Below are 19939 nucleotides of genomic sequence, written 5' to 3' on the forward strand. Positions count from 1 at the left end.
TAAAAAATAAAAATAAAAATGAAAATGAAAATAAAAATAAAAATGAAAATGAAAAATAAAAAAGAAAATGAAAATAAAAATAAAAATGAAAATGAAAAATAAAAAAGAAAATGAAAATAAAAATAAAAATAAAAATGAAAATAAAAAATAAAAAATGAAAATAAAAATGAAAATAAAAATGAAAATGAAAATGAAAATAAAAATGAAAATAAAAATGAAAATACAGCCCCAAAAGCCACCCCAAGGAGCTGAGAACAAAGCCAGGGCTTGGAAAATGGGAGCCCCCCAGCCCAGCACACAGCAACACTCCAGGAACCATGCACAGCCTCAGAGCCTTCCTAAAACACAGAAAAATCACCCTCAAGGAAAGGGAAAAAATGGAAATAAACAACAACAGCTTCCAGTTCTTGGTACAGCAGTGCTGAAATGGGCTCTGCCTTCAGCTGCAGCCCCTCCTGACTCAGATCCCTGATTCCAAAGGCTCAGGATTCTCCTGTTCCAGCCCTGATTGAGATGAGAACCTCCTGCAGCACAACCTGGCAGAGAAATCTTGGAAATCAAGCCCAGCCTTTTGTTCCATGCACACAAAACTACTCAAAAACACATTTAAGACACTTTTTTTTTCTTTTTTTTTTCCAGGAAATGTGGCAACCAACAATGTCAAAAATAAACCTTTGGCAACTCCCGAGTGCACGCTGAGGGCAGGATTGATTTGAGGGCTAAAAGAGAAAAAACCCCCAAAAAAACCCTCCCAAGAGAGTGCAAAATATTTCAAAGTGGCCACTGCAGAGTGCAGAATCTGCTCAGAGGGAGGATGGGGATATTTCTATGGATTTTTGGGGATATTTCTATGGATTTTTGGGAACACATCCTGCCAGGCATGACCCATCCAGGCAGACTTAAACACTGAGGAATCTAAAAAAAAAAAAAAAATTCCAAAATTCCAATTTTTCAGCTCTGAGTGTGCTTCTCATCAGGGCCTGGAAGAGCTCCACAAGCAAAAAAAATCTGCTGCTTTCTTTGGGAGGTGGAAACAAAAATTTTTTTTTTGCCAGTTTTAGGGTGGTTTTGTTCCAAAATAATTGATAGGAAGCAGATATTTTGTTGTTCCAACAGGGAAATGTTGGAATATCCAGGGAGGAGCAGGGCCTGTGGTCAGACAGAAAAACAACCTGCAGGGAACAGATTTTTTCTGATTCCTGCTTGTTCCTGGCAGAAAGGCAGGAATAAAATTCAGGATTTTAGAATAAAATTCCGGATTTTAAAATAAAATTCAGGATTTTAAAATAAAATTCAGGATTTACTGACACCCAACCAAAAATTTCACCTTTCTGCTCCAAGCCCTTCAGGGAATCCTGACCAAAATGGGCAGCGCTGCCCTTGTGGCTTCTCTGCTTTGCCCTCCTGACTAAAATGAGTCAGGTTTGAAATTAAAATTGCTCTGGAGGAAGATTTGCTTCCATTCCTAAGGATTTCTCTGGGTCCAGAGCCACCTCTCCCCTCCCCAGTCACTCCCAGTGGAATTTTGTGCCCCAAAAATCATCAGGGATGAACAGGACAAGACTGGCACCCAGCTGGGTGGGATGGAGGTGCTGGAGTGGCTAAAAATTGATTTAAATTGATTTAAATTGATTTAAATCTCTCCAAGACACACAAAAAAAAAAACCCAAAAAATCCTGCCCAGCCCAGGGAAGTTGGAGCAGATGCCAAAATCACCTTCCCAAGCCAGATGTGCACTCCAGGAATGAACAGGACACACACAGCTGGACGGGGGTGCTGAAATTTGATTTAAATTGATTTAAGTTGATTTTAAACCCTCCCAAGACACAAAAACCTGCCCAGCCCAGGGAAGCTGGGGCAGCTGCTGCTGGATGTGTGCTGATTCCTGGGATTTTGGCCTCCCAGAATTGCTGCTGGAGAAGGGTTCAGCCCCAGATGAATTCCAGCTGCCCTGATCTCACACACCACTGCTGTGTCTCCCTACAATTTCCTTTATTTTTTTTAAATTTTTCCCCAGTTTTATTATCCCAAATCAACTTCACAGCTCTAAAACCAGAGGGGGAAGAAGCATTCCCCGAGGCAAAAGGACATAAAACTTTAGGGATTATCTGCATTTGACCCCAAAATCTTCCTGTGTCAGCCTGGCCCACTCCCCTGGAGCTGCTCCCGCTCAACAGCCACTGCTAATTACTGCTCATTAATTAACTCCCAATCAACCCATAATGCCTCTGGTTGGGCAGCACAGCCCCATCAACCAGCCTGGACAGCTCCTGGGTGAATATTCCTGAATTTTGGGCTCTTCTGCCACATGGGAGACGCTCAGGGGCTGCTTGCAAAACCCTGCTCTGATTTTTAACACAAAACCATCCCACCACACCTCAGAGGCCAAAAAATCTCTTATTTTCTTTTTTTTTTCCCCCTATTTCTACTCTTCCAGATCCAGATTCTGTTCCTCACAGAGCTGAGGAAGGGAACAAATCAAAATAGTCACCCAAAGCTGAGAAGTTTTGAAGTTCCTGTGGATTTTAGCAACATTCCCTGCCCCACTGCTGAGGTTGGTTTCCAGAGCTGGACTGAAAACAAATCTGCCTTAAAAATGGGAGAGGTTCAACTGCAGAATCAACATTAAAAACCCAAAATGTTCCATTTGTGAGACAGCTGAGGTGTGAAAATGCATCAGAGGGGTGAAATGATCCCCACCAAAGCCTTTCTGTTCTCACAATTCCACCATCCCAAAGATTCCATGGATTCTGAAAGCTTGGGATGCTCCAAGTGAAAAAAAAAAAGGAATTGTCCAATTCCAGGGATTTTATCCCAAAGATTCCATGGATTCTGAAGCCTTGGGATGCTCCAAGTGAAAACAAGGAATTGTCCAATTCCAGGGATTTTATCCCAAAGATCTCATGAATACTGAAACCTTGGGATACTCCAAGTGAAAACAAGAAATTGTCAAATTCCAGGGAATTTATCCCAAAGATTCCATGGACTCTGAAGCCTTGGGATGCTCCAAGTGAAAACAAAAAGGAATTGTCCAACCCCAGGGATTTTAACCCTTCCTGACCTATTGCAAACCAAAGCTTGAATGTGCCAAAATCTGGCACTGAATCTGCCACATGTGCCAAATTCTGCCACATTTTATCCCAAAGATTCCATGGATTCTGAAACCTTGGAATGCTATAAGTGAAAACAAGGAATTGTCAAATTCCAGGGAATTTATCCCAAGGATTCCATGGACACTGAAACCTTGGGATGCTCCAAGTGAAAACAAAAAGGAATTGTCCAATTCCAGGGAATTTATCCCAAGGATTCCATGGCTACTGAAACCTTGGGATGCTCCAAGTGTATTCCTGACCTATTGCAAACCAGAGCTTGAATGTGCCAAAATCTGGCACTGAATCTGCCACATGTGCCAAAATCTGCCACATTTTATCCCAAAGATTCCATGGATTCTGAAGCCTTGGAATGCTATAAGTGAAAACAAGGACTTGTCCAATTCCAGGGAATTTATCCCAAAGATTCCATGGATTCTGAAGCCTGGGGATGCTCCAAGTGAAAAAAAAGGAATTGTCCAACCCCAGGGATTTTATCCCTTCCTGACCTATTGCAAACCAAAGCTTGACTGTGCCAAAATGTGGGCACAGGAATTGCATCCCCTGCTGAGGACAGGTCTGAAACAAAGCTCTAAACCTAAAGCTGCTGCTAAAAAAAACCCCAAAATTCCTCCATCGCCCTCTTTTGACCAGGATCACCCTCCCAGAATGACAGAACACCAAGGGTTCCATAACCATGGGACATTTTTCTGCTTCCAGGAGCTGCTCCTGGCCAGGAACCCTGAAAATCCAGGATCCCAAACAGAGCCAGGCAGCAGCAGCAGCTGCCCATGGAAAAATCAACCAAAAAACCCAGAGATTTCCAGAAGCAAGACACGAGTTCAGCTTCCAGGATTCCCTAAATCCTAGCAGGTTTTTGAATTTTTGTGTTCCATCATTAGAGGTTTATTCCTATTTCCAGGAGCTGGGGAGGATGCTGGGCTCTTGTTTGTCTCCTACCAAAATTCTTTGAACCTTCCACATAACCCAAGCCAGGCACAAACTGATGCAAAAATTACCAAAACATTCCACAAAACCAAAGCTACTCCAGCAACAGGAACCTAAGAAAAATAAAAAAAAAAGCTTCTGTAATGCTGCATTTTTTTTTTTAATTTTTTTTTTTTGGTTATTTTTTTAAAATCACCACGGTACAGAACTAAAACAGAATCTACTCTAACCCCACCTGCCTTAGGCTAAATTAAAAACAAACAGTGAGGAGCTGCACAAAAGTGCTCCTGAAGTGACCTAAAGAACCAGCAGGTGACAGAGGGAGCCCCCAGGGAGGCTCTGTCAGGAATGGGACCCAGGAAAAGCTGGCAGCTCCCTTGGAACAAGGGAATCTTCCCTTCAGTCACCTGAAAACTGCAGTGGAGAAAAGGCAGCAAAAGCTGCTCCTCTCCCACCTCTTTCTCCCTTTTCCATCATCCTGTCCACGCTGATTTTTTTTTCCTGCCTCATTTTTATTTTTCCTGTTTGACCTGGTGGAAAGTTTCCCATCCAGGCTGCATTTCCACAGGAAAACCTGGATTCTCTGTGGCACAGCAATTTTTTGGGAAGCTTCTTGGAGAGGAGCAGGAGCCCACAAATATTTTTTTGGGCTTGACCTTCTGCCCAAAGCTATAAAAGCTCACAAAGAATTAAGTGCACAAATTTTTTTTTTCAACAGCTAAACTTGGCTTTTCTCCACAAGGGGAACAAGGGGGAAGGGAAGCAATTAAATTGCAAGTTTTTAGTGCTCATTCATTGAATTTTCAATTCGAATCCCAGCCTGCAAATGTCAAAAGTCCAAGTATTTGGTAGGCATAAAATTGGCCAACCTGAACCAACCAAAGTGCTGCTATTTACACATAGCTCTAGAAATTTCCCAGAGCAGGCTTTTCCCAAAGATGCAAACCAAAATAAAAAATTCCAGATGCCTGCTCTTCACCATCACCTGCAGCTTCGCTTCTGCATGTCAAAAATAAAAATAAAAATTAAAAAAAAAAAAAAAAAAAGGTCAATATTGCACATTTTAAGAGCTGCTGGCGCAGGAATTTCCTCCTGCATCTGCTGATGTCTAAATGTGAAGCATTTTTTGCCTCTGACAGGAGCCAACAGGAAGACAGGTCACTCCATGAGCTCACTCCCTGCTTCTCCACCTGAAAAAGGAATATTTATTTTTTTTTTTCTCCCACTTTTCCCCTGGGCAGGTGAACAATGCCCAAGAAAAAATGTTCCACCCACCTGTCCCAGGTGTCACATCAGGAACACACAAAAAGTGGTTTTTGTTTGTTTTTTTCTGTATCTCAATGTCAGGATATAGAAAGGGAACAGCACTGCAGGAAAAGAAAAGTCCTGGGTGTTGTGGCTTTTAAAGGGAATTCCAAGCCTGCAAAAGTGGCAGAAGGAAAAGAAAAAAAAACCAACTCTGGAAAAGTTTGAGTTCTTCTCCATGGAATAGGTGCAGTATTTACAGCAAACTCTGTCAGCTCCTCGTGCTGGACAGGGGAAAATCTTAAAATCTTCCTCTGCTTGTGGCAGCCTGGAGGATGCTGAAGGAAGGAGATGTCTCCATCTGTTTTCTGGGAATTTTTCATGGGGAAGATGCTCTGACACCCCCAACTCAAAGCCAGAAGTTGCTGCCTGACATCAGATGCCCCCAAATGTGGAAGGACAAAAACCCAAAGCCCAACACACCCAGAACTGAGGGGCTGAGAGAGGAGCAGCTCTCATTTCCTCACCCCTCAGTTTTCTCAAAAGGCCTCCTGAGGTGTAAAAAATCCACCTACAAATTCCATCTCACCTCCAATGGCTCTGGAAAAACAATCCTGCATCATTAATCCAGGACACCAAGGAGGTAAAAACAGATTTACCACGAGGTTAAACCCCATGGAACCCCTTCAGCCTGGTTTGGGGTCCAAAAAAAAAATAAAAACCTCAAAATCAACAGCTCCACTGCAAAACTTGGGATAAGAGCTGGCAAAAGAGGAGCTTTTCCACGTGGGGAAAAGCAGGAAATTTTTCCAGAACTGTGGGGAAAGAAGAGCAACATTTAATGCTGGGCTCTGGAATTGCAGGTCAGGCAGCAACCTCCCCTAAAAACCAAGGGAAAATCCCCCAAAAACTGCAGGGAAAATCCCCCAAAACTGCAGGGAAAATCCCCCAAAACTGCAGGGAAAAACCCCCAAAACTGCAGGGAAAAACCTCCCATCCTGCTGATCCAGCAGGGAGCTCCCAGGGCTGTGGCACAAGAAATGTTTGGACTCCAGCATTGAAACTCTGTGAGAAGTGAAAGGAGCTCATCCCATCCAAAATCCAGCCCCAGGGGCTCCACAGAATTGTCCTGGATATAAACTTGGAATAAATCCTTGGAAAAAAAATAAAAAATTCTCCCTGCAAAAAAAAAATAAACCAAAATAAAAATAGAGACAAGGGCAGCAGAAAAGCCCTGGTGCTTCTGTTGCTGCAGAGGTTGTGGTGCCCCCAGGGCAGAGCTGGCAGCACACACCCCATTCCCAAACTTTTCCTGGAATGCCAGCTTCCATCAGGATTCAGGGTTCTCCTTGCTGAGCACAGGGAGCAGAAGAACAGAGGGTTTTGTTTGTTTTTTTGTTTTTTTTCCAAGAGTCACAGAGAAAAGCCTCCTCTGGTGCTGTTTGCTGCAGTCAGTGCAGGGGCAGTTGCTGCAACACCACCCAAAATTCCTTTTGGACACAGGGAAAAACCTTCCAAAGTGAGGAGGAGAAGAAACTGGAGCTGCAGCTCCTATTAAGGCGTTTGCATATACATTCCCAACCTGGGTTCTTCCAAAAAAAGGGGGAATTTTTGCACAAAAAAGGCTTTTTTTTGTCGTTTTTTTTTGGTTTTTTTTTTTTGGATTCGGGAATGGCAACGACTCCGACTGTTGAGAATCTCAGTGGAATTCCAAACTGCTTGTTTTTAAAAAAAAGGTGGTGGAAGGGAAAATGTCCCATCTCTTTTGCCTTGCTGTCCTTGTGCAGAAATCCCATGTGCTATGTCTTCTGCAGGTCTGGGGAAAAGGGGCCAGGGGTGGAGGGTCCATCCAGTCCAGACAGGGTAAATGGGCCATGACTGTTCAGCACGGATGGGAACTAAGAGATAAAACAAGAATCATCAAAAAAAAACCACTTTAATTCAATGTTCCTCCCACATCTGTGCACGAAGAAGGGCAAAAAAATCCCCAGATGTAACAACAAAACAAAGCAAAGCCACCCCAGGTTTCAAGGATGCTCTTGGCTCCTCACTTTTAATTGATTTTTTAATGCCAAGCAGTGTCACAGTGACCCCATATCCTCATTAAAATGGGACTTTAATCCAGGTTCTGAGGAAAACAGGGTCTAAATTACCCCTCAGTTAATTATCAGCTCTTTCCATGCTGAAATATCCACTGCCATTCCAGCCCTCCTTGTTTATTTTATATCCTCATGGTACAGATGAGGAACTTCCTTCATCTCCATGGAGATGACAGATCCCAACCCAGAAAATTTCATTAAATTATTAAATTTCAAAGAAATTAAATAAATTATTAAATTTGTTAAATTCTACCATTTGCCACAGTAAATGTGGTAATTCCAGTGCCAGAGTGGTAATTCCAGTGCCAGAGTGGAAGTGTGAGGGAAAAACATGAGAATTACAACTAAAGGAGTGGTTTTTTCTTAAATATAGTGGATTTTTTGCTATATAGTAAAAAATACCCTGGCCTTGGACACTTCCAGGGATCCAGGAGCAGCCACAGCTTCTCTGGGCCTCTCCACCCTCACAGGGGTGAATTTTAAAGATTTCTTCCATAAAAATCATCAAAAACTGTGCCACACATCAGCACAGAGATCAAACACACACTCCTTCTCCTCATTAGTTGTGAGATTAATTAATATTTTTTAGTTGTGAGATTAATAATTATTTTTAGTTGCGAGATTAATGAATATTTTTAGTTGTGAGATTAATGAATATTTTTCATCAGGAATGACTGGAACAATCAATAGAGCGGAAAATTTCTAAAATTCATGAAAATCCCAACCAAAAAAAAAAAGTTACAGGGAGGAAATTTTTACAGGAAGAACAGACCTAAAAAGGAAAAATAATCTCTCTCTAAAGCAGCCTGTGCTGCAGTTGATTTCAACCATTCCTGAAACACCAACATTTACAATATCCTGAAATAAAACCGGGTAAAAAAATAAAATTAATGCTGCAACAGGGGGTAGGAAACAACAACTGCTGGTTTATTTCTGCTGCAAATATTGGGAATATTTGGTCCTGCAGGTGTGTTGGAAGCCAGGGAATTCCTCTGGCTGCCCTGGAGGGCTCCAGCCCCTGCCTGGGGGGCTCAGAGCCCTGGACCCCTGTGCCTTTGATTGAGCCCTTGGAAAAAACAATTCCCAACCTTCTGTGAAGATTTACAAGTTTAAGTAGAATGACAGTGAATTTATCACAGGGTGAAAAATAGATTTTTGAGGTTTTTAGAATGGGGGTTTGGGGGTCTCAAGATGGAGGAATTTGGGCGTGCCTTGTCCTTTTTCCTTCTTCTTCTTCTTCTTGGCCTCCATCTTCTGGGTGATGTTGGCACTTTAGGATTGGTTTAAGGTAGGAACTTGTGGGGATCTCTCACTGCTCACAGTGACCCCAAGAAATGTTCAAAGTCTCTTTTCCCAGCCCATAGCTCAAAGAAGGAGTCAGGGCTCTTCATTTCTCTGTCTCAAGGTTGTTTATTGTGTCTTATCTATAAAAATTTTTTCTCCTGCCCTGCCGAGGTCCATCCAGCAGGACAGTTCCAGGCACTCTGCCTGCCCCCAGGGCAGGGTTATGTCTGTATACTAAAAATACATTATTTACAATTACATCCCAATACCTATCACCTGTGTTAGACACTGAGCTTCTACTCTGAACCAATCCAAAAGTGCCAACATCACCCAGAAGATGGAGGCCAAGAAGCAGAAGGAGAAGGACAGGACATGCCCAGTTCCCTCCATCTTGCCTCATGAACCCCCATTCTAAATCCCCAAAATTCTACATTTTCACCCTGTGATTAATTCACTATCATTTTACTCAAACTCTTGTGGGCTTGTAGCTCCTCACACAAAGCTGGGAATTGTTTCCAGCCCTTGGGGTGGTGTTATCTCTTTATACTAAAAACTACCTGTACAATATTTACAATTATTTTCCAATACCTATCACCTGTGTTAGACAGTGAGCTTCTACTCTAAACCAATCCCAAAGTGCCACCATCACAGCAGAAGATGGAGGCCAAGAAGAAGAAGGAGAAGAAGGACAGGACATGCCCAGTTCCCTCCGTCTTGCCTCATGAACCCCCATTCTAAAAACCCCAAAATTCTACATTTTCACCCTGTGATTAATTCACTATCATTTCACTCAAACTCTTGTGGCTTGTAACTCCTCACACAAAGCTGGGAATTGTTTCCAGCCCTTGGGGTGGTGTTATGTCTTTATACTAAAAACTACCTGTACAATGTTTACAATTACTTCCCAATACCTATCACCTGTGTTAGACACTGAGCTTCTACTCTAAACCAATCCAAAAGTGCCACCATCACAGCAGGAGATGGAGGCCAAGAAGAAGAAGGAGAAGAAGGATAGGACATGCCCAGTTCCCTCCATCTTGCCCCCTGAACCCCCATACCAAAAACCCCAAAATCTCCTTTTCCACCCCGTGATAACTTCACTATTATTCTACCTAAACTGTTGTGGCTTGCTGATCTTCACCTAAGGTTGGTGATTTGCTCCATAATCAATCCCAGAGGTGTTTTGGGCTCTGTGCCAGGGTCTCTGAGCCCCCTGGCAGGGTCTGGGCTGTTCTGGACAGCCAGAGGATGCCCTGGGTTCCCACAGAAACTCAGTGTCTAACAAAGGTAATAGGTATTGGGAAATTATTGTAAATAATGTATCTAATCATAATTACAATAATGTAAATTATTGTCTAACAAAGGCGATAGGTATTGGGAAATTATTGTAAATAATGTATCTAATCATAATTACAATAATTATGTAATTATTGTAAATAATTACAATAATGTAAATTATTATCTAAGAAAGGTGATAGGTATTGGGAAATTATTGTAAATAATGTATCTAATCATAATTACAATAATGTAAACTATTGTCTATCAAAGGTGATAGGTATTGGGAAATTAGTGTAAATAATGTATCTAATCATAATTACAATAATGTAAACTATTGTCTATCAAAGGTGATAGGTATTGGGAAATTAGTGTAAATAATGTATGTAATAATAATTACAATAATGTAAATTATTGTCTAACAAAGGTGATAGGTATTGGGAAATTATTGTAAATAATTCCAATAATGTAAATTATTGTCTAACAGAGGCGATAGGTATTGGGAAATTATTGTAAATAATGTATCTAATCATAATTACAATAATCATGTAATTATTGTAAATAATTACAATAATGTAAATTATTGTCTATCAAAGGTGATAGGTATTGGGAAATTACTGTAAATAGTGTACATGTGGTTTTTAGTCTATAAAGACAACTGAGGGTGGTCAGTGTGCAGACTGATCTCAGCAGGCCAGAGAGAGAATTTTATAGATAAGAAACAATAAAGAACCTTGAGAAAAATCCTGACTCCTTTTTTGATTGCTGGGCTGGGAAAAAGGAGCTTGGAGATATCTCAGGGTCAGTGTGAGCAGCAAAATTCTGAGAGGAAGGAACTGGGAATCCCCGGGAAATGGGAATCCTTGGGAATCCCTGGGAAATGGGAATCCCTGGGAAATGGGAATCCCTGGGAAATGGGAATCCCTGGGAATCTCTGGGGATCCCTGGAGAATGGGAATCCCTGGAGAATGGGAATCACCTGGAGAATCCCTGGGAAATGGGATCCCTGGAGAATGGGAATCACCTGGGAATCCCTGGAAAATGGGAATCCTTGGGGAATGGGAATCCCTGGGAATCCCTGGAAAATGGGAATCCTTGGGGAATGGGAATCCCTGGGAATCCCCGGAGAATGGGAATCCCTGGGAAATGGGAATCCCTGGAGAATGGGAATCCCTGAAAATAGGAATCCCTGGAGAATGGGAATGTCTGGGAATCCCTGGGAAATGGGAATCCCTGGGAATCCCTGGGAAACGGAAATCCCTGGAGAATGGGACTCCCTGGGAAATGGGAATCCCTGAAAATGGGAATCCCTGAAAATGGGAATCCCTGGAGAATGGAAATCCCTGGGGAATCCCTGGAAAATGGCACTCCCTGGGAATGGCACTCCCTGGGAATGGCACTCCCTGGAGAATGGGAATCCCTGGAGAATGGGAATCCCTGGAGAATGGCACTCCCTGGAGAATGGGAATCCCTGGAGAATGGGAATCCTTGGGAATGGGAATCCCTGAAAATAGGACTCCCTGGAGAATGGCACTCCCTGGAGAATGGGAATCCCTGGAGAATGGGAATCCCTGGAATGGCACTCCCTGGGAATGGCACTCCCTGGAGAATGGGAATTCCTGGGAATGGGAATCCCTGGGAATGGCACTCCCTGGGAATGGCACTCCCTGGAGAATGGGAATCCCTGGGGATGGCACTCCCTGGGAATAGGAATCCCTGGGAATCCCTGGAATGGCACTCCCAGGGATGCACTCACCTGGAACAGGGTGTTAGCACCTTGCAGGCGGGCAGGGCTCAGGGGAGCCACGGGGCTCAGGGTGCTCCAGAAGTGGATGCTGGAGAGCAGAGGGCTGGGAGTCAGCAGGATGGGAGTCTGGAAAGGGAGGAGGAGAACAGCTCTGTCAGAGCCCTTCCCATGGAATTCCAGCTTTTCCCAAGAATTTCAGCCTTTGCCCTGGAATTCCAGCAGGGAAATTCCAGCTTTTCCCCACAGAATTCCAGCAGGGAAATTCCAGCCTTTCCCCATGGAATTCCAGCCTTTCCTCATGGAATTCCAGCCTTTCCTCATGGAATTCCAATAGGGAAATTCCAGCTTTTCCCCACAGAATTCCAGCCTTTCCCACAGAATTCCAGCAGGGAAATCCAGCTTTTCCCCATGGAATTTCAGCCCTTCCCCTGGAATTCCAGCTTTTCCTGTAGAATTCCAGCCCCTCCCCATGGAATTCCAGCTTTTCCAGCCTTTCCCCTGGAATTCCAGCCCCAACACCCCCTCAGCTGCCACAACTCCCATCCCCTCCTTCCTCTCCTTCCTCTCCTCCTCCTCCTCCCTGCCAGCCCCTTCCAGCTCTCCCTCCCTCCCCTCACTGAGCAATCCAACCCCTTTTTTTCCCCCCCCAAATCCTGCTGGAAGCCACAGCAGAGCAGCTCCTCCTTCAATCCAGCACTCTGGAAAAGTGTGGATTTAAAAAGGAAAAAAAAAAAAACAACCAATTTCTGGATTTAAAAAGGAAAAAAAAAACCCAAAACAATGGGCACGAGGCTGCTGCTGGTGCCACTGACAATGCCAGCAACAACAAAAGGAGTTCCCATCCAGCTCCTGAATATCCCAGGTTCACCAGCCAAGCACTTCCCAGGGTGCCAAAAGAACAACTCCACTTGCATTTTGTTTTGTTGTTTTTTTTTCTTTTTCCCCCCCTGTCTTCAGCCACTTCAGTTTTCAACCAGCAGCTCCCCCATGGTTTCATTCTAATCCCAATTTATTGCAGGGGAGAGATCACACAGATACAGAATGATTTAACAGCCCTGCTGGATTCAGTTCCCTTCCAAGTTTTCCATGAGACATGAAAGCTTTCCTTTCCCACACAAAGATAACGACCAAATTAAGCAGCTGCTCTTATGGCTGCTTGCTCACAAGACTTTGGCTTTAACTAAATGCTGCTAACTGAGGGAAAAAAGAGCTCAGCAGACACCTCTGTGGGGCTGGTTTTGAAGGATTTGCAGGCCCAGCTGAAGGATTTAGGAATAACTCAGTATTCCCCTGGCAAGGTTTACAAAATCCTGCTGGAGCTGGTTTGGGTTTTGCCTCCACACGCCCAGCACCTGGGCACACTTTGGGGTGAATTAACACCAAAGTTTTGTTTGATTTTTAAAAAAAAAAAACAAACAAAACCAAACAAAAAAACAACCAGGGAGTGACATCCTGAGTTTCAAATCTCTGCATACAATGAACTATTCATTTTCCACTTGCTGTTTTCAAGCATAACATCATCACTATTGTTAGTTTAAACAAAAAAAAAAAAAAAAACAAAAAAACCAACAACAAAAAAAAAAAGAGAAACCAGGAAGGGAATTGAAGGAGATTTGATCACCTGAGAGAAAAGTGCTGGAGTAAGAGAAGCAGTTGGGAGAGAAGGACTCAGGATGCCCAGAGGACTCGGATCACTGCCTGTGATCACCAGAGTGGGAGCCAGCTCCAGCCCTTTGGGTTTTTTCGACCTGGAGAGGTGATTGGCAAATTCCTTCTCCAACCCTGCAGCTGAATCCTGCTGCTCTTTGGGCTCTGGGGATTGCTGCTGCAGGCTCTGGGCCTGCTCCAGCTGCTGGGAAGTCACAGATTCGATGTCTGTGTCAATGTCCAGGTCGGGGTTGGAGCTCAGCGGCGGCGAGGGCGGCGTGGAGGGCACCTGGAGGCTCGGGGACACTGAGGAAATGGGCGGGGTCGGGGTGTAGCTGGTGCTCAAGTTTGGCAAAGGCGCTGGAGGAGCTTCAGGGACACTGAGCTTGGGCAGGACAAGAGTCTCCAGGGTCTGCAGAGTCTCCTCAGAGCCCAGCGGGAGCGAGGAGGACACGGCGGGGGTGGCAGAAGCCGTGGAGGTGACAGCCACGGCCGAAGCGGTGGAAACCAGGGGGGCAGAGGGCGGTGGCTTTTTGGAGGGCACGGTGACAAACTTGATGACAGAAGGGGTGGGGTCCTGAGGTTTCTTCTCCGTCAGCTTCTCGGCCGGGTTCTCGATCTTGATGGACCTGAAGAGCTTCACGCTGGAGGAGTTGAGGGAGTTGAGGGTGAAGGAGGAGTACAGGCCTGAGTGGATGTAGTCATTACGGCTGGAGGACTTTGCACACGACTGGGATTTCTCCTTGCCACAGCTCTCCACGTCCTTGGGGGTGCTGGTGACCTCCCCAAAGCCGGGCATCTCGGGGTCCCCCTCGATCCGGCCCACCACCAGCGGATCCATGTTCAGGATCTCCGGGTAGGACACGAATTTGTACACAAATTTCTTGCCATTCACCTTCTTGATGATATTCTGGTGGGGAAGAAGACAAAAGTATATTTAGACCTTTCTTCGGATTAATTTTCTTCCTACAAACACTGCCTAAAATAGGCAGAGGAATTAAAGTCTGTAATCTTTCAGCCAAAAAAAAAAAAAAACCCCAAAAAACAAGAGAATGTTTCTTCTTTTCCTGTTTTAAAAACACCCTGCGTGTTCCAGTTCTGTTCTCGGAGCTGGCAGACAAAACACTGCAACAGGTGAGCCTAACCTGACATTAAACATACTAAAAACAGCTTAAAAAATGCCAAGAAATCCTCATTAAAATAAAAAAAATGCCCATTACCCCCAGCAAGAATCACTTAGCTGGGTACACTATGGGTAATTTAATAGAAGAACTTGCTAAAGGGTTTCTCCAGGACTGCAGAATTGAGAGCTTGCACTTCAAATCAAACCACCTTTATTCTTAATAAGATGATAATAAAGGAAAATAAGCAGCTGAACTCGTCAGCAGAATGCAGGCTAATCAGTTATTCCAATACCACAGAACAGCATCTGTCAAACTTGTTTTGCTCCTCAGCGAAATGCCACACACACTTTGGACTTGGAATTATCCTTATTTATCGTTGCCTGATTGCTGCTGAGATCTCTCAGCACCAAAGCAGATTTGTGGCACCCAGTAATGAACACCAGCACCCTCCCACCTGCTCCAGGCTGAGGCTCCTCAGAAACTGGGGGTTATTTTTATCTGCTCCACTCACACACGAGCAGCCGTGGGATAAAGGGAAACAAAGGTGAGACTCCCAAGATGTTGGATAAACAAAAGCTTCTTACTCTGCTGGGCTGAAAACAGTGGTCAAAGTGAAGGTGAAATACGCAGAAAAAAATAAAAATACTTAGGGATGGAAAATGTTGCTTTTGAAAGAAATAAACGTCAAGAGAAAGCTGCAAAAAGACCTGGAAGTGGTGCAATATTCACGCCCTCCATCATCATCCTCTCCCTGTGCTGTACCTGGATTTTAATCCTTGCAAGGTTGTGTATTTTTGGAAGGGGGATGAGAATCCAAAGGCAAATTTGTATGAGCAAAGCCACCGAGCCACCAGAACCTCCCAAAACCACCAGCGAGGAGGAAACAGCACAGCGATAAATGCAATTAAAAACCAACCCAACACCTTCAAACAAAGCAGCTCAACTTCCTTCAACCTGGCAGAGGCACAGCAAGGAGGAAGAAGAGGAGGAGGAGGAGGAGGAAACAAAGCTCCTTAGCTCAGAGGGATAAGGATTGGAGCAGGATTTCCAGCCTACCTTCACGTAGTAGTAGCGCAGCGCCCGGCTGAGCTTATCATAGTTCATGCTGGGCTTGTTCTTACGGATCCCCCAGAGCCTGGCCACCTCCTCTGCCTGCAGCAGCTTGAATTCCCCGTCGTTGGAGGTCCAGCAGATGATGTTCTTGTTCTGAGGCTCTTGGAGCAGCTGGAGGAGGAACTGCCACAGGGTGATGGCACTGTCCATAGCAGAGAGCTGCAATTCACAAAGGCAAGGTTAAGCCCGGAGCATTTCCCTCCTCTCTCTCCCTACAAGGGGGTGAAAAAATGGAGCAGGGATTGTTATTTTTCCAAAGGCAGCAAGAGTAAAAAATTATATTAGTCACCAGTCGTGAAAGATGTTCCCTGCAGAACTGAGGGGCTGAGTGCCAACTCTGGCGTCTCCTCCCACATGTCAGTACTTTTCACATGGGTTATATTTAGCCTCATTTAACTAAATCAGGTCACTTTGGGTAAGTTGCAGTGAGTCACTACCCCCCAAAAAAAAAAAAAAAAATGTTTCCAAGTTGTTCCATGTTCACCCACTCTGGCTTGTGGTGCTTTGTGAGAAGGAGCTCAGGTACAGCCAGGTAGGGATCAAAGCACCCCCTCACCTCCTCCTTTCCCTCCTGCTCCCACCTCACAGGGAGCACAGCACAGCCAGGAACTGCACAGCTCCACAAAGATGCCAGGGCCAAAACAACCCAATCTCCCCTCAGTTTTCACTCTCCCAATCTCCCCTCAAATCTTTCTTTTCCAGGTATCACCCCGTGTTTTTTTTTTTAATAAGAATAAACACAAAACTAAATTAAAATTATTCCAAACACGGCCTTTGCTCCATCCCTGCCACATCTTACCCACATCAATGATTTAAGCTGGGACTTTCTAGGACTGATATCAATGATTTAGGCAGGGACTTTCTAGGACTGGTATCTGTCAGTTCATTCCTGCTCTAAAGTTGTTGATTTTCCCTCCTGCTCCCACCTCACAGGGAGCACAGCACAACCAGGAACTGCACAGCTCCACGAAGATGCCAGAGCCAAAACAACCCAATCTCCCCTCAGTTTCCAGTCTCCCAATCACCCCAATCTCCCCTCAAATCTTTCTTTTCCAGGTATCACCCCGTTCTTTTTTTTTATAAGAATAAACACAAAAATAAATTAGAATTATTCCAAACACGGCCTTTGCTCCATCCCTGCCACGTCTTACCCACGTCAATGATTTAGGCTGGGACGTTTTAGGACTGATATCAATGATTTAGGCAGGGACTTTCTAGGACTGGTATCAATGATTTAGGCTGGGACTTTCTAGGACTGGTATCAATGATTTAGGCAGGGACTTTCTAGGACTGGTATCTGCCAGTTGATTCCTGTTCTGAAGTTGTTGATGCATAAATTCATCAAGGACAGACCAGGCAGGTAACACTTGACCATTTCTGACTACACCAAACAGAATTTCCACAAATATTTTTCAGCAGAATACTCATCATTCTGGATAAGGTACAGTGGGAATTAAACCAGGCAAAATATTAATTCAGCATCTCCTATAGATTCTCTAATTAAGGCAGCTTAAACTTCTTCCTGTGAAATAAAAACAGGAAAAAAGTGCTCTGGGATAGTGAATAACACTGGATATACATAATATTGGATATACACTATATTTTTTCCTATTTTTACCATTTTTGACTACAGCAAACAGAATTTCCACAGATACTTTTAAGCAGAACACTCATCATTCTGGATATTAATTCAGCACCTCCTATACATTCTCTTAGTCCAGAACTGTTTAATTAACACAGCTTAAACTTCTTCCTGTGAAATAAAAACAGGAAAAATGCTCTGGGATAGTGAATAACCCTGGATATACAAAATATTGGATCTACACTATATTTTTTCCTATTTTTTACCATTTTTGACTACACCAAACAGAATTTCCACAGATACTTTTAAGCAGAACACTCATCATTCTGGATATTAATTCAGCATCTCCTATACATTCTCTTAGTCCAGAACTGTTTAATTAACACAGCCTAAACTTCTTCCTGTGAAATAAAAACAGGAAAAATGCTCTGGGATAGTGAATAACACTGGATATATAAAACATTGGATGTTCACTATATTTTTCCCTATTTTTTTACCATTTTTGACTACACCAAACAGAATTTCCATAGATACTTTTCAGCAGAACACTCATCATTCTGGATAAGATACAGTGGGAATTAAACCAGGCAAAATATTAATTCAGCATCTCCTATACATTCTCTTAGTCCAGAACTGTTTAATTAACACAGCTTAAACTTCTTCCTGTGAAATAAAAACAGGAAAAATGCTCTGGGATAGTGAATAACACTGGATATACATAATATTGGATATACACTGTATTTTTCCCTATTTTTTAACCATTTTTGACTACACCAAACAGAATTTCCACAAATATTTTTCAGCAGAACACTCATCATTCTGGATAAGACCAGGCAAAATATTAATTCAGTATCTCCTATAGATTCTCTGTTTAATTAACACAGCCTAAACTTCTTCCTGTGAAATAAAAACAGGAGAAATGCTCTGGGATAGTGAATAACACTGGATATACATAATATTGGATATAAACTATATTTTTTCCTATTTTTTACCATTTTTGACTACACCAAACAGAATTTCCATAGATACTTTTCAGCAGAACACTCATCATTCTGGATAAGATACAGTGGGAATTAAACCAGGCAAAATATTAATTCAGCATCTCCTATAGATTCTCTGTTTAATTAACACAGCCTAAACTTCTTCCTGTGAAATAAAAACAGGAAAAATGCTCTGGGATAGTGAATAACACTGGATATATCAAATATTGGATCTACACTGTATTTTTCCCCCTAGGAAAGGGGGTCCAGGGGATCCATCTGGGTGAGTTTGATATTCAAACACGAATCCCAAGATATTCAAGCTGTGATCCCAAGCTCCAAAGCAAAGGGAGCCGGATCCAGGCGGGTGTTGGGTGATGTCCCTGTGCACACAGGGCTCAGCCTGCCCTGCCAGCTCATCCCTGCTCCCAAAGCCTTTTATTCCAATCTCATTAGTGCCCAGCACTTGGCCAGCCCTATATAAGGAAGGGAACTGTGTCCAGAGCACTCAGGGAGCCCTGGGACAGGATTAGAGCTGACACTTCACACAGGACTCGGGGAAAACCAGCTGCCCTGGGGGCATGGCACCTTTCTGGGCACCTTTTTGGGCATTTCAGCCCTTGTGCAGAATCCCTGCCTCGTGGCACACGCTGCCTGATGTGACATTGATCCAGGCAGGGAAATTGCTGCAATTACACGCAACAATCTCCAAGGCAAGGCCACCCACACCCCCTGGTGAGGCTGGCCCGAGGTGCTTTCCCTGTTAATTACAGCACAACTCCCTGCTTGCCCAAATTAATTGCTCAGCGCTCGAAGAAACTGCAGGCTGCGCTTCCAGACTCTTCCCACACCTCTCCGCGCTCTGCCAGCTGATCCATAGGGGATTTAGGCACCAGGAAAACACCTTCGAACCCTTCCAGCACCGCCTGGTGCTGCCACGGTGTTGCCAGCATCCCAGGCACAGGGCTGTGCCTCGTTGTGCAGGGGGATGATGCAGCCACACGTGGTGGAGCGGACGGAGAGCACGGGGACGGGGCTGTCAGGAGCACGGGGCTGCGCCCAGAGCGAGCAGGAAAACCCGGCCGAGCCATGGATCCCACGCTGCGCTCATCCCCAGCGCTCCGGGAGCGCCGCAGCAAACTGGTGCCACGTGGAAATCACGGTAGCAACGGCAATTCACAGCGACAAAGGCTTTGTTTTAATATTTCCCCATCCCTCCTGCTAAAAATCCACGCAGCTTCATCCCAGAATTGAACTCCTGTTATGCTTCCTTGAGGAAATTCCACCTTGTTAATTCCAAGCTGAATTGGTTTTTTTTAAAATTTTTTTAAATTTAAAATTTAAAGGCTTTTTTTAAAATTTTTCCCCATCCCTCCTGCAAAAATCCACGCAGCTTTCACCCCAAAACTGAACTCCTGTTATGCTTCCTTGAGGAAGTTCCACCTTGCTGCTAATTCCAACCTGACCCAAAGTTCTTTTTCCATATTTTTCCCCACCCCTCCTGCAAAAATCCACGCAGCTTTCACCCCAGAATTGAACTGCTGTTACGCTTCCTTGAGGAAGTTCCACCTTGCTGTTAATTCCAACCTGACCCAAGGGGTTTTTCAAAATTTTTCTCCATCCCTCCTGCAAAATTCCACGCAGTTTTATCCCAAAATTGAACTGCTGTTATGCTTTCCTTGAGGAAGTTTTACCTTCCTGTTAATTCCAAGCTGACCCAATAGGTTTTTTAAATTTTTCCCCATCCCTCCTGCTGAAAATCCACGCAGCTTTCACCCAAAATTGAACTCCTGTTATGCTTCCTTG

At 43.9% G+C, this 19939-nt stretch overlaps 1 protein-coding gene across 2 annotated transcripts in view; it reads right to left on the minus strand.

The window, feature by feature from the left end:
• Window positions 1-1063: 1063 nt before the first annotated feature.
• Window positions 1064-19939, minus strand: part of ELK4 (ETS transcription factor ELK4) — a 28456-nt gene continuing 9580 nt past the window's right edge. Inside the window, exons 2-7 of one of the 2 annotated variants that reach the window (XM_077190683.1) lie at window positions 15515-15730; window positions 13309-14244; window positions 11697-11813; window positions 5313-7180; window positions 3353-5227; window positions 1064-3061 (exon numbers count right to left, since the gene is read on the minus strand). In XM_077190683.1, coding sequence (XP_077046798.1) covers window positions 7082-7180; window positions 11697-11813; window positions 13309-14244; window positions 15515-15721 — 1359 coding nt within the window. In that variant the 5' untranslated portion in view covers window positions 15722-15730 and the 3' untranslated portion in view covers window positions 1064-3061; window positions 3353-5227; window positions 5313-7081. Of the gene's footprint in view, window positions 3062-3352; window positions 7181-11696; window positions 11814-13308; window positions 14245-15514; window positions 15731-19939 lie in introns of both variants that reach the window. The other variant, XM_077190682.1, reaches the window with a different exon arrangement.

Source organism: Agelaius phoeniceus, chromosome 25 (genome assembly GCF_051311805.1).
Source record: "Agelaius phoeniceus isolate bAgePho1 chromosome 25, bAgePho1.hap1, whole genome shotgun sequence".
In the NCBI taxonomy this organism is placed as follows: domain Eukaryota; kingdom Metazoa; phylum Chordata; class Aves; order Passeriformes; family Icteridae; genus Agelaius; species Agelaius phoeniceus.